Below are 13,916 nucleotides of genomic sequence, written 5' to 3' on the forward strand. Positions count from 1 at the left end.
ATTTCTTCTCTTTTTAAAAAAAATTATTCTGTATATTTCTCTTTCATTAATATTTTCTCATGTAGTCATTTAAGTGTCTCTCACAGGAGGTCAAAGGGCCTGAATTTGCTTGTGTCCCTGTTTAGTAGGGAGAACTCCCCTTTGCACATATGCTGGGCCATGCTGCATCCCATGTTGGTTTAACGTTTTCCTATTTAACTATCATAGGTGCACCATGCCAATGAGAGACAAAGAAGGAAAACAAGACTACAGGTGGGTATTCCTCTTGTCAGAATACCATCATGTGTTTGGGGTTTGGGGCGAGTTTCAAATCTATTTGCAGAGTAATATAAGGACCTGGATGGTTTTTAGGCACTACTTTCTGGTTATATTGTCTCATGATGGCATGTATGTTGCAAGCCTAGACTTCCTATTTTATATATATACTGAAAGAAAGAATGTTTTCTTGGTCTGGTAGCCTCAGAGTATCTTCTTTGATGGGATTCAGCTATTGGAAGGCACTGTTGACTCACCCCCGTGTGAGAGTGCTTATAATTGAGCTAAGAGGGTAGCAGTTGAGGATGGGGCCAAGGATGTTCTTATTCTTACATCCAGTTACAAATTCAGTAACACACTGAAAACCCTTGAGAAGAAAGGAGAAAAGAGATGCGTATGTTAATGGAATTTCCCTTCACAACTCAGGTGATCCTATTTAATTGATTAAAATTAAACAAGTTGGACTTAATATGAGATCCAAAAATAAAGCCAATAATCATATGCTTAAGGTAACTTGAACCTCTGGTACTTTTTCCCCATTGAATTTTGCAGATTATAAAGATTGAAGTTGTAAGCAACAAAGTCATTGGTTCCTGTGCAAAGCTCAACTCTTGCTATCTGTGGGGACCCAATGTAGCACTGGGATGTGGGAGAAAAGCTCCTAAACCCTTAGCGTGGCTCTCCCCTGAAGGGCCCCTCTCATGTGTGTCTAAGTCAAGATTGTTTTCATCACTGGGAGCTTCTGGGTTCAATCTGTTCTTCACAAGAACTTCTTTGTTCTCCAGTGTTGCCCCTGTCCTCTGTTTATGCTGCTTTCTCACTCAGCATGGAGTTAACTGTTAGGGCAGCCAGTGGCTTTTGGCTCAAGCCCTCAGATTAATAGGCAGGATTCAGGAACCCTGCCTTTGGCTTCCTCCTGCCCTCAGACGTCAGACTGATTCAGAGCACAGATTTAGCATGGAGGTGATGGGTCGCGTGAACGTCTGACCTGTCACCCTGGCACCCCGTTTGTTCTGCGTTATCCTGCTTGCGCGTAAGCCCTTTGACAGGCCCAGGTGGACAGAAAATGTTAGATGCTGGAATGGAGCAGAGGGAAAGACGTCATGTGCTGTGGTGCTGCAGAGAGTTCCCATGTACTCCCTGGTGTATACCATATACCCTGCCTCACCAGCACGGTTACCCTGATAACGTCCTGCACTGCCATGTGATTCACATTTATTACCCAGGAAATGCTGAAAACTCTGACTGAGCACACGTTCCACAGGCATGCCATAAGGAGTGTGGTACATTTGTTACAAATGAAGACTTTATTATTAACCGAAGTCCATAGTTTACATTAGGGTTCCCTCTTACTATTTTTTTTTAATTTTTAATTTTTTATTAACATATAATGTATTATTAGCCCCAGGGGTACAGGTCTGTGAATCACCAGGTTTACACACTTCACAGCACTCACCATAGCACATATAGGGTTCCCTCTTTATGTTGTACGTGCTGTGGGTTCTGACCAAATGTATAATGACATACGTCTAACATTATAGGGTCATAGGGAATAATATCACTGTCCCAAAAAGCCTCTGTTCCCCACTTACTCATCTTTCCCTCCCCACTTCTACATTTTTTTTAAAGGCAAAATCTATTTCTTCCACTTCTCAAGAAAGAAAGTTTTCTTTTTCTTTGGCTTTTCATTTATTTCGCAAATATTGCTAAAAACAGTAAGAATTTTAGAATGAGGAAAAGTCATTTTTCTCCCTAATAAGTAAAGTGTTCTCATTTGGTCCTGTTTTTCCCAGCCTTTGTCTTTGTGAGTATATACTTTTTTGTGTGTGTGAGTATATACAATTATACATCACAGTGTAGCATCAACACTGTGTTGTGCCTTTTTCATTCATCATAATTTGTAAGCTTGGAGAGAAGCAGGTCTTGTGGTCTTGCCCTATAAGTCTACACTTGTACAAAGACTCGTTCCTGGAAAACAGAATTGGTATTATAGGACATTAGAAAATATTTGGATTTTTGTTTTATTTTATTTATTTATTTGACAGAGCAAGCAAGCATGAGCTGGGGGAGGGGCAGAGGAAGAGGGACAAGCAGACTCCCTGTTGAGCAGGGAGCTCAACGTGGGGCTCGATCCCAGGACCCTGAAATCATGACCGGAGGCGAAGTCAGATGCTTAACCGACTGAGCCACCTGGGTGCCCCAGAAAATATTTGGAATATGACATGTAAACACGAAACATTCGTATTGATGATAAGGTTTTTTTATTCCTATTAAACCAAATACTTCTGAGTCAGACCCCATTTCCTCTCCCTGCCTAGGTTTATGCCCGAACCCAACCTGCCTCCCCTGCTGCTCTATGACACCGAGTCTCTGCCTTCTGGTGTGGACCCACAGCAAGTGATCAACATTGACTGGATTCGGGAGCGGCTCCCTGAGCTCCCCAGTGAGACCCGGGAGAGGCTCATTCAACAGTATGGCATGCTGCCAGAACACAGCTTCGCCTTACTGGTAGGTATTGATCAGAGGCTCAGATAAACCCAGCTCAGCCATTTGGGTAATGCTCTACGGTGAGCTCTGAGGAGAGCAGGCAGGTTGCTTCAGTGGTACAAATAGATGCTTCTAAGAATAAGGCACAACACCCTTTGCTCATTTTCCTGGATGGTGAATACTCCTCATAAAACCAGAAGATGAAGCAGAATCTCATGTCAGTCATGTCTTCTGTGCAGAGATGAACAGCTGCTCACGGCAGCGCGGAGGCTTCTTGAAGACAGTCCAAATGTTGTGGATGAATGTTTCCCATGTACCTGCAGGACAAAAGAAAATCGATGTATAGGGTTTCTGAATGTCTAGCAGTATTGAACCATGACAGGGTCTGGCAGGAAGTTCGGTCCTCAAAAGCCAGCCAGCTGTTTCTCCAGTGGTTGAAGAAAAACATTTATTCCGCACGAAATGTTGAAAACTCTGGCTCAAAGTGTCGGTCCTTTGAGGCTCAAGGATGCGTCTTAAGGGGCCGTTAGCGAGTCTGACACCACTGAGACCTGCTTAGGGATTTTCCACTCTTTTCAGAGCTGCTCGGGGCTTTGCTGTTTTCTTTGTCATGGCAACATTAAAGTGATGCTGCGTCACTGAGGGTAGGGTTTTGTCACCGTTGTCTTCCGCTTGTCTGTTGGGGAGGAAGTAGGAAGTTTTGCCACTGCATGCTTCAGGGATGGGATATCTGCCACACTTACCTTCTGGAGCAGCAGAGTCTGCGCAGAATGTGGGTTTTTGCATTTTAATTGATCAACAGTAACTATCTAGGGATGTTAGAACGTACATATTTCTATACTTCAGTGAGAGCAGCCCCGCTGCTTCTGGTACAAGGTAGGCAAGTGAATATTTGTTGAATAGAAGGTTCTCTCTTTACAAATCAGCTTAGGCAAAAACTCTGCAGAGAGTCTCATGTGAACACTCCTTTTTCCCTCCCAGGGATGATTGGGCAGGCCTCCCAGATAGGTTTCCATACTTCGGGCAGGGGTGACCACTGCCCACTGCCTCCCGCTGGCTGCTGTCATAGCTTAGTCATAACTCTGTGATGGTCACATGGCTGGATTTTAATCACTTCTTATTGTGACTTGTTCAGCCCCTTGCAGGCCAAGACTGTGTCCCCTTCTCACTCACTGTTCCTCAGCACAGCCTGGCACACCAGCAGTGCTTAACACCAGGTTTTCGACTGCAAGAGTCAGTTCGCATCTCAGACAGAACACCTTTTAACCTGAGGCCTCTTACCACTCATTTTCCCTGGGTTGATTTAACCCATCTGAGGTTTAGTCTTATCTATCTTCCCTACTGTGTGATGAATTTCCAGCCCACTGGAAATCAATTCCGTACTAAATTCTAAATGCTAAATTCCTGTCCTGCATTTTATAACTGCCAGATCCCACAGGGGATGGGAGGACTGGGACAGAGTCTCCAAGATGTTAGTTATCTGTCTTCGTTTGGCCTTCTACCAGGTGAACGGAAGCAGCCCTTGGAGGTAGCATCTGAAGAAAACCCAGGTTTCTTGGTGAAAAGACCTTTCAGAAACTCCTCTCAGGAATATGGTTATTTCTCTCCATGGCATTATCTGCAAACATAGGCTCCCTTCAGAGAGCATCTCTCTAGCACTGTCATGCTTGGCCCCTGACGAGCACATGATGGTAGAGGGCTCCTCGGGGAGAGTCAGTCCTCTGAGGGCAGGGACATTTTCGTGTTCATCTCTGGGTCCCAGGCTCCACATTTGTGTCCTTCACAGGAGACCTTGAATAAATGTTTGCTGAGGTTGCCCAGGGAGTGGTTCAGAGTTTAAGGTCCTGCTGAGGGGAACCTGTCTTTCATCTTTTCAGTACACAGCTTTTGTTTTGCATCTCCTGTGTGGCAGGTAGTCGGGAACAAAGATCTTCAAAAAGGTGTTTCTTTGTTTTCCAAGAGTATACACACACACACACACACACACACACACACACACACACGACACAGCTAACCAGGGAGGTAGTGATTATCTTGATTGGAATAAAAGGGGAAAACTTCCACAAGGAGGTGATTTTTGGGCCAGTTTTGAAGGGACTTTTAATATCTTAAAAATGCTTATTTTTTAGCTTGCAGATCTTGTGTTAGGTGATTAGTTTTGGTTTTGTTTTTGTTTTTTAAAGGGCTAGTCCTTGAAATTTCCAAGATGAGTGTAAAGAGACCTTAATAGCAATGGAAAGAGAATGATTCAGAGAAATTATTTCCCTGAAAGTGGGCATCCTGAGCTCTTTATGACTTTGTAATCATTGAAAGCTGAGCTACTCAGACCCAAAAATGATATGTTCATGTTTTTTCCTGCCTTCATCAGAAACACAACAGATTGCTGAGAAGGGCAGATGCACAAATCTAATGAACCATCTTTCAATTTAAAGAGTGCCCAGGAGTATTCATTAAATAAATCACAGCAGTGGAGGTGTGCTTTGCAGAGCTTCGGCTCCACGCTCTGTGCCTTCGGACTGCTGATTCCGTGAGGCATTAAGGCACACGCCAGCCCTCACACATGTGCCTGACCCACACGGACTAAAAACCGCAGAATTCAACTCTAGTCTGTAATTTGCCTTGTCATCTTATGATGCAGTAAGCCCCATGTTATGTATTGGTAATTTATGCTCCATGTTTACAGAACTCTAGTATTTTAGCACTTACAGTAATGTCTGGCACCTAGTAGGAACTCAGTGAATATTTATTCGTGAAAGGTCGGACTAGTGATACTATGACAATAGTCATGAAAGTCCCAGAAGAAGCAGCATTCCTGATAAAAGCATCCTCGTTTCTAAAGGTCAGATCCATAAACCCCTCCTGACCCCCTAGCAGATCATGGAGTGACAGCTAGCTCATTGAACTCTGGGTGAGAAGCGCATTGACCTCTACTCTGACCACCCCATGTGCTGTGTCCAGATGCAAGTCACTTGGCCTCTCCGCTCTTGTTTTCTAAACTGGTCTTGTTAGGACATTAAATCCAATCTACATCCTGGTTTTCTCTCTTAAACCCTCCTGACAGTTCCCTCCTGACAGAAAACCTGTATTACTGTTTTTTCCCTTTGGTCACATAAAAAGTATCTTGCCCCACCCGAAGCTTCAACCTATTTAGTTAACCTTGCTTCTCTGCCTTGTTATGTTGCCTTGATTGCTGACCTCATTTGTAAGCCTTAAGGAATAGAAATGCAGAAGCTGTGATCCAGGTTTTAGGATCCTGAAAAACGAGAGGTTCTAGTGGCATAGCAAGTCCTTCTCTGAGTCAGTATATTCCGGGAGTGATCACAACAATGATCTAGATGATACGCATGTGTGTTTTTCTTAGCAGATAATCCCAGGGCAACATCTGTGGGGATATCTCTTCCTAAACTCTGCCTTACCTGATTCGGAGAATGCAAACAAATTGTAGTCATTTGCTTAAGCAATACGAGAACATGGCTGCTCGCTGACAGTACGTTCTGTGGTTTATGGTGGGGCACTTTTTTTTTTTTTTTAAGTAGGCTCCAGGTCTAACATGGAGCCCAGTGGGGAGCTTGAACTCACAACACTGAGATCAGGAGTTGGACACTTAACCAACTGAACCACGCAGACATCCCACAGGCCACCTTTTTTTTTTTTTTTTAAGATTTCATTTATTATTTATTTGACAGAGAGAGAGAGATCACAAGTAGGCAGAGCAGCAGGCAAAGAGAAAGGGAAGCAGGCTACCCGCTGAGCAGAGAACCCAATGCGGGGCTCGATCCCAGGACCCTGAGATCATGAGCTGAGCCAAAGGCAGAGGCTTTAACCCACTGAGCCACCCAGGCACCCCTTCCATGGGCCACTTTTTAATTTACCCTTACAACAACTGTTTGAGGTAGATATTATTGTTCTCCCCATTTTACAGATGGGGAAACATCAACCATGGTGGAGTGCAGGACATAAATTAACAGGCAGGCCTGTGGGAGGCCAGGTTCAGTGCTCTGCACTGACTACAGAGCCCAGGCTTTATTTACATTTCTAAGCTTTTCTGCCTGTCTGCACACAGAATGTGCCACAGGGCCAAACAGGAATACATTTCAGGTTCATTGCTGTTTTGAATCACTTGATAGAGAAAATAGAATCTTTATTTTTGTTAATACTGTTTTGGGGGGGTTTTTTGTTTGTTTTTTGGTTGAGGTTTTCTTTGTTATTTTCCTTTGTTTTTTGTTTTTTTTTTTTTAAGCTATTTATTTGAGAGAGAGAGCACGAGTCAGGCAGAGGGAGAGGGAGAAGCAGACTTCCCACTGAACAGGGAGCCTGATGCAGGGCTCAGTCCCGGGACTCCGGGATCATGGCCTAAGCTGAAGGCAGATGGCTTAAGTGACTGAGCCACCCAGGCCTCCAATACTAATATTTTACCCAGTCCCGCTAATGCTTCATGAAACAGTCCCAGACCATTGGTTCATTTAAAGCTTTTAACCACCCCAATTGGGTTTTAAGATGTCAGACTGCCTTAGAAAGAAAGAAAAAGTGCTTTCTCCTAAATTTAGTGAAAATCAGTCAACTCCAATGAAAAGGAGAAATTGCGTCCATTTTCCAAGTAGAAATTAAATTTAAGTCACAAAAAAAGATGTGAACTGTCCTCCGTAACTTTGTTTTGTTCCTTAAACTTGCTGCCATAGGTTCTTGGCTCCTTCTGAGTGAATCACTGAAAAGGTCTCCATGAGAGGGCAGACTGTCTGGGATTTGTAAGGTTTGTGGGATGATTTTGCCTGTCGAGTCGTCATGGCCAGCACATGGTAGGTCCTTGGTAAGGACCAGATACAAGCTCACAGGGTGGCCAGCTGTGTATGAATTCAGTAAATGGAAAGATGTCCATCTTGTCAAGATTTTAGTGGAGGAATGGCACAGCATTCCCAATCCAGTGTTTCTTTTTCTTTTTCTTTTTTTTTAAGATTTTATTTATTTATTTGTCAGAGAGAGAGAGAGCACAGGCAGACAGAATGGCAGGCAGAGGCAGAGGGAGAAGCAGGCTCCCTGCTGAGCAAGGAGCCCAATGTGGGACTCGATCCCAGGACGCTGGAAGCCACCCAGGCATTCCCCCCAATCCAGTGTTTCTTGAGAGCCTGCTGTCCTCATCACAGCGCCCTGTGCTGTTTTCAGGTGGAAGAGCTTTATGTTTTCCATGTTGCTTTTCCTTCTCCCAAGAAGCCCTGCCCGGCAATGGGTTGAAACACCGACTAAGAGACAGGCAGTACAGTCTTGATTTTAGCTCCCACCTCTGACACCTGGGAGCTGAGAGGGCCCTGCAAAGGCAGCTGGTGCTGTTACCCACCCCGTTGCTGAAAGAGGGGAAGGAATGATTCCCTTACCCCGAAGATGAGTGACAGAGCAGAATCTTCCCTGAATCTTAAGAAGATCTAAAGACAGCCAAGCAGACTCCCTAGAATAAGTTATCAGGGAGAAGAGCACGGGCACCAAATAGCCACTAACACATTGAGGGCTGCGGAGGGCAGAATTTTAAGAAAAATCCAGCATGCCCCAGTGAGACTGGGAAGATGTGACTGTGACCCTCCGGATTAGTGACCCGTGCTGCCGTACGTGTCTGTCTTTGTATTCAGCTTCAAGATGTGTAGTCTTATTTGAACAACTTCTGCTTCCCCAGCTGGTTATTCCCCATTTGAAGCCATAATCCTTTGTTTCTGACACCATGAAAAAGGTGAAGGTGTTTCTAGGGACCAAGAAGCAGAAAAAATATCATGACTGTGGTTGATTACTAAATGGATTGTTTTCCAAGAGTTTTGCTTTGAGTTTCTAGTGCGCTTGAAATGGCATGGTTTTCTGTTTGGATAAACGGTCTGTAAAATAATTTCCCATGATAAATATCTGTGTACTCATAGGTAATACTACTTTAAAGCTAATAGTTTAAAAGGCGTCTGAAACTATATTGACTGGTTTTAGACTGCTTAGACGTACTGAGGAACAAAGCACTGGCCTTCTAACTCCTGCTGAAGGAAAATCCATTTGGTCAGCGCCATCGCTCACCATATTTCAACTCTGTGTAATTTTCAAAATTGATTTTATTCTTCGTTTTATAAAATTGCACCCAGTGCTTGCCCCCAGTGCTTGCCAGCTTACGGGTGCTTTTATAGTCTATGCACTAGAAATGTAACTGATATTTTTTTTTCGGTAAAACTGAATAAAAAATGCATCTTCTAACTTTACTTCTGACAAGCCAGCAGTTAGTTTGTTTCAGATGCAAGTAACAGAGAACTTTCGGAGATGAGGATCCTCTGGGCTCAGATTCATTTGACCCCTCTGGGACCTGCCCCCTAGAGCAAAAGTGCAGGGAGGAGTGAAGTCCTGAGTGCTCAGCCTTGGGGATTCATGGGGACTCTCTCCTTCCTCCATCCTGAAAGCCCTTTTGGGGACAATTAAAACACGTTATTTCAGGTTTCAGTCAGATCTTGGCACCAGTGAGCAAGCACTGCGTTGAAGCTTTGGTGCTGTATTTAAGCAGCAGCCCGAAAGCTGCTGTTGACCAGCACGGGTTCCCTCCGTGTTGGGCCCATCTGACAGTGGTGGCTTTGGGCACATTGAAATGCGATCATGATCAGAATTGATTTCTTGACAGCATACTACTTCTGGCCCATTCTCGAAGACACAGTTTTCTAATTGTGCTGGTCTGCCGTCAACTTTTATCACCTGATTATCCAGAGAAGCGTCTTATTGCCAGATTGGTTTCCTTCCCATCCCTCTTAGAGCTCATGTGTCTCAGAGAATGTAAGCTCATTTTCACATGAGCCTAAGCCAATGTAGGTGTGAACTCTCTCTGTGTGGAACCAGTATCCTGAGTTAAACTCAGATGTGTGTACTTCCCAACTTTGCTAGGAACAAAGTACAAGTGAAATTGTTGGGACCAGAGTTTTGCTCAGATTTTAGGGGCTTCCAGGTGCACTGAGAACATGACCCAGGAGTAGAAACTGTAAGGACCAAAATAGGACTATAGACCTTCTTGTTGCGTATTTTATGAGACAGACTAGAGAGTATACCCTTGGTGTTTCTAGGTCAATTTCCAAGCTTCTCCAAATTTCCATGTTCTTGAAAGTGGCCATAATGGTTCAGGATTCTGGCTTCCTCCTGACATACTCAAGTGAGAGTGATGTCTCCTATGCTGTCTCACACCACCTATTAACTTCCTTTAGTTTCTTCCCCACTAAAGACCCCTCTGGATGAGTCTTTTTTCCCCCCTCACTCACTGCAAGATTTCCATAGCCACTTCTTATTTCCATGAAAAGCAGAGGGAAGTCTCGTTCACACCATAGATCCAAGCCAGCACCACTGAATGCATCCGTCCTTAATCTCGCCATGACTTCTGCTTTCTTTCCTTAGAACCGCCACCCAGACCTCCCTATCTAATTTCCATTTCCACCCCAACACTAACATTCTGTGTTATTTTCACAAAGGCAATGGGTCTACATTGTTTTTCTCACTTTGTAACAGTGACCAAACCCCACAAGAATAAAGAGGGAACAACAGAAGCCCCACTGATAGACAGATGCTGGACCCTCTTACATTTGCAGAAATGCTCAGTGGCCGCTTGCCCCAGTGCCACTGCCACGTGGCAGCTGGTAGCAGTTCCCATTTGTACCTCCACAGAATGACACATGGGCGCCTCGCCTGGTTGAAGCCACTGCTGTTCAGTCCACAGGTGCAGGGTCTGCCGTACAGCCGGCTGCTCCCTCCACAGGGACGACCTGCCCAGTTGGGTATAATGCAGTGCATGAAGTCCCCAGATCCGAAGAGTTAGAATGCAGTAAGGTGCCATCTGCTTGACACCAAGACCATGTGAGCAGTAGTGGGGGAAGTTCTGGAAGGTCTAAAGGTGCTTCAGAATTGGGCAGGTTCTTGGTTGAGGCGTACTCACCTTCTGTGAGGAGAGGGCGTGGAAGGGACACAGAAGAGAGGCCTGGGGAACTCTGGCCACCATCCCATCCTCCAGAAGCTCCTTGTGGCCTGGAGCGGGGGGCGTGTATCTGTCTGCCTTCCTGATCCGGAGCCGGCGTGTGCCCCACCGCAGAGGAGAGTGCCAGGTGGTCTAGGTGTATGTTGGCAGAGGCATAAAGAGAACCTGCCATTTTCTCCTAATTTCTAAGTTAATTGCTAAGGGCCTTTGCAACATTTTTAATATGTGAAGAACCTTTGAACAGCTGGCAGGTACCAAATAAAATAATGGAAGTGGTGGGAAAGGGCATTCTTTTGATGAGCTAGTTACTTCACATTGTGCCTGGCACTGCTAGGGGCTCAGTCTCCATCCCCAGAAAGGCAGTAACGTGAAATTTTCTTCATCAGAGGCAGTGTAACATGGAGATGAGGAGCACAGACCGCAGAGGTTCAAATCCCAGTTCTGCTGCTTTCTTGCTGTGTAACCTCGAACAAATTAACGCCTCAGTGTCCTCATCTGTAAGAGAGAGTTCTGCTAGTGTCAGAGGATTGTTAGTAAGAATTAAAGGAGTTGGGGCGCTTGGGTGGCTCAGCGAGTTAAGCTCTGCTCAGCAGGGAGTCTGCTTCTCCCTCTGGCCCTCATCCCACAGCTCTCGCTCAAATAAATAAAATCTTAAAAAAAAAAGAATTACATGAATTAATGTTAGTTTAAATGAGTTAATGTAGAGACCACTTGGAACAGTGCCTAGCACCCATTATTATTGTTGTTAAAACGTATTCTCATGGCTCATGGGTGGCTCAGTTGGTTAAGTGTCTGCCTTCGGCTCATGTCATGATCCCGGGGTCCTAGGATCGAGCCCCACATCAGGCTCCCTGCTCAGTTGGGAGCCTGCGTCCCCCTCTCCCTCTGTCTCCCAGCTTGTGCTCTCACTGTCTACCTCGAATAAATAAATAAAATCTTGGAAAAATAATAATAAAATAAAACGTATTCTCATTGTTAATACCATCTGCAGGAGCAGCAGCCATGTGCGGCTACCCACAGGGCTGGCCACTATCTCTGTGTGGAGCACATACTGGATACACTCCTACAAGCTTTTTCAGTAGCCCTGATTGCCAGTCTGGGGTTCCTTTAGCTGCCAGGTCACTCCCTGCCACATAAAAGCTGTTCCTCAACTGGTACTTTGTGGGTTTTCTCTTCTCTTGAGTCTGCCACTGGGCTGCTGTGTCTGTCAGGTTTCATTCTTCTAAATATAGCCCAGCTAATTTCTGCCCTGCCATCAGGTTCAAAGGGTGTGGGCCTTAGAACCAGAACAGTGGTTGAGAAATCAGCCCCACTCCTCTTCCATCTGCATGGCCTTCTGACGTTTTGTCATCTCCGAAGGCAGAACGTACAAGATAGCCTTTGTGAAAAGACAGTAGCATACAAAAAGACATTGCTTCCAGGGCCCAAGGCAGGGGTGAATCAGGGTTCCTTCCCAAGGCAGACCACGAAGGTGGGGTGATTCTGCGCCTCGCCTCACACCTGCCTCGACCGGTGGAGGGTTCCTGTGAGCATCTCGGAAGCTGACCTGGCAATGACTCTGGGTGTAATTGAATGCTGCGGGGAAATTTTATTAAAATGTGAAAAGGATGCTTCCCGGTCACAGAGCCATAAAGCCTGCCTGGTGTTATGTGAAAGACAGGCCTGGTTGTCCCTGCCGCGTCAGCTGTGGCTGACAGAACAATTAGTGTGACGTTTGGCCAGGAGACGTGACACGCTGTGCAGCTGTGGCGTCCGCTCTTTCTGACGCAGGAGAGGTCAGTGCTGAGTCAGACACTTGCATGTCACCTTTGAGAAGGAAGTTAGGGGCTCCCTAATGCATGGCCTTTCTGCGTGGCTCTTCCTCTGGCTTTCAGGTCAGGGAATCACCAGCTCACTATCTCCTGAGAAAACCAGATGGCCACACTGTCATGTCCGACAGGGACTTCTGAGATTCGTGCTGAGCTTACCAGCAGTTGCCGATCTCACAGAAAAACTAAGGAAACTGTATCTAGAATGCTGGTGTGTTTTTTTTTTTTTGTTTTGTTTTTTTCTTGAAAGGCAGACTTCTGATCTAAAGAGCCAGAACAGGCAGCCTGTGTGCGACTTGGCATTGACCCATCATTCTCTGGGCGGCAGCACCTTGGCCTCTGTCAGCCCTGCTGCTGGTTGCTCACCCCATGACAGCTACGGGTTTTCACGTCCACTTGCCATTGTGTTCTGAGCCCCCCCCTTCCCCCCCAGCCAGTGAAGTACGGTTCCAGCTCAGGGACGCTTCCTCACAGCACTGACACAAAAAGACAAACAGAACTCTGACTTGCTACGTTATCCATCCAATAAAAAAACCACCCAAGGGTAGAAGAATAGATATTCATCACATCCCAGCAACTCAGCCAAGCCTGGGAATTCGACTACAATATTTCTAGGTGGATTTAGAAAACCTTTCTTTGGCAAAGCAAAGAGTTCTCCTTCTGACAGCTCTTTTCACCAGCAGGCCAGCCTGTCTGGGTTAGAACAAAGAGAATTCTGCCCGTCTGATTTGGGCCGGAGAGCGGTTTTCTACTTCCCCAGCGGTTTGCTGTACTGTTGTGGAAGTTTGAATACTTTTCCATAAGTTAAGCAGAACTTCCTCTTCATTCCGCCTGCATTTGTCTTTATCTGCAGTCAAGCTTTGGTTGCTGAGGCGGCCTTTGCCCTGGTTTAGCATGAGCAGAATAGTAACGTTGGCTTGAAAAGAGATTCAAGAGATGATTGTGGGATTATTCAGTAGGCTTGTCACCAGAGAATTTATCTGTTACAAAGGGCATGTAGATTTTTTTTTATTATGAAATTTCTACTTTAGCATAAGTTGTATGCCCGTGTATATTTTACGGCATCTACAACAGCTAAACTTTCAGAGCACTTTTGTTTGCATGTCTTACTTCTTCCCAGTATCTTATTTTTCCAGAAAGTTCTTTCCCTTAACGAAGGTTTTCTGAAAAGGGGCAAGGGTGAGAACTTCACCCACGGTATAAAGTTTCAAAGACAGTGTCAAGGAAAGTGTGGTTTTGATTTGAATGGCAGCAGGTAAGGCAAATCTACTAAAAATGTGTTCCCTCTGCCATTTGGGAGCTTTGCCTTCCCGTATGTGAGGAGCGTGTGTTTTTATTTTTCTTATCGGAAAGCAAAGGTTGGACTTAGCCAGATTTTTTGGTTCTGCCAAACTGATCCGAGC

The 13,916-nt window shown here is 45.3% G+C and overlaps 1 protein-coding gene across 1 annotated transcript in view; it reads left to right on the forward strand.

Annotated features, from left to right (window-relative positions):
- Positions 1-13,916, forward strand: part of GATB (glutamyl-tRNA amidotransferase subunit B) — a 104,351-nt gene that overhangs the window by 58,580 nt on the left and 31,855 nt on the right. The window contains exons 8-9 of the mRNA XM_032855521.1: positions 208-252; positions 2,574-2,763. Of these exons, the coding sequence (XP_032711412.1) occupies positions 208-252; positions 2,574-2,763 (235 nt within the window). The remainder of the gene's footprint in view (positions 1-207; positions 253-2,573; positions 2,764-13,916) is intronic.

This window comes from Lontra canadensis, unplaced genomic scaffold, assembly GCF_010015895.1.
Source record: "Lontra canadensis isolate GAN:19392208 unplaced genomic scaffold, GSC_riverotter_1.0 scaffold10, whole genome shotgun sequence".
In the NCBI taxonomy this organism is placed as follows: Eukaryota; Metazoa; Chordata; class Mammalia; order Carnivora; family Mustelidae; genus Lontra; species Lontra canadensis.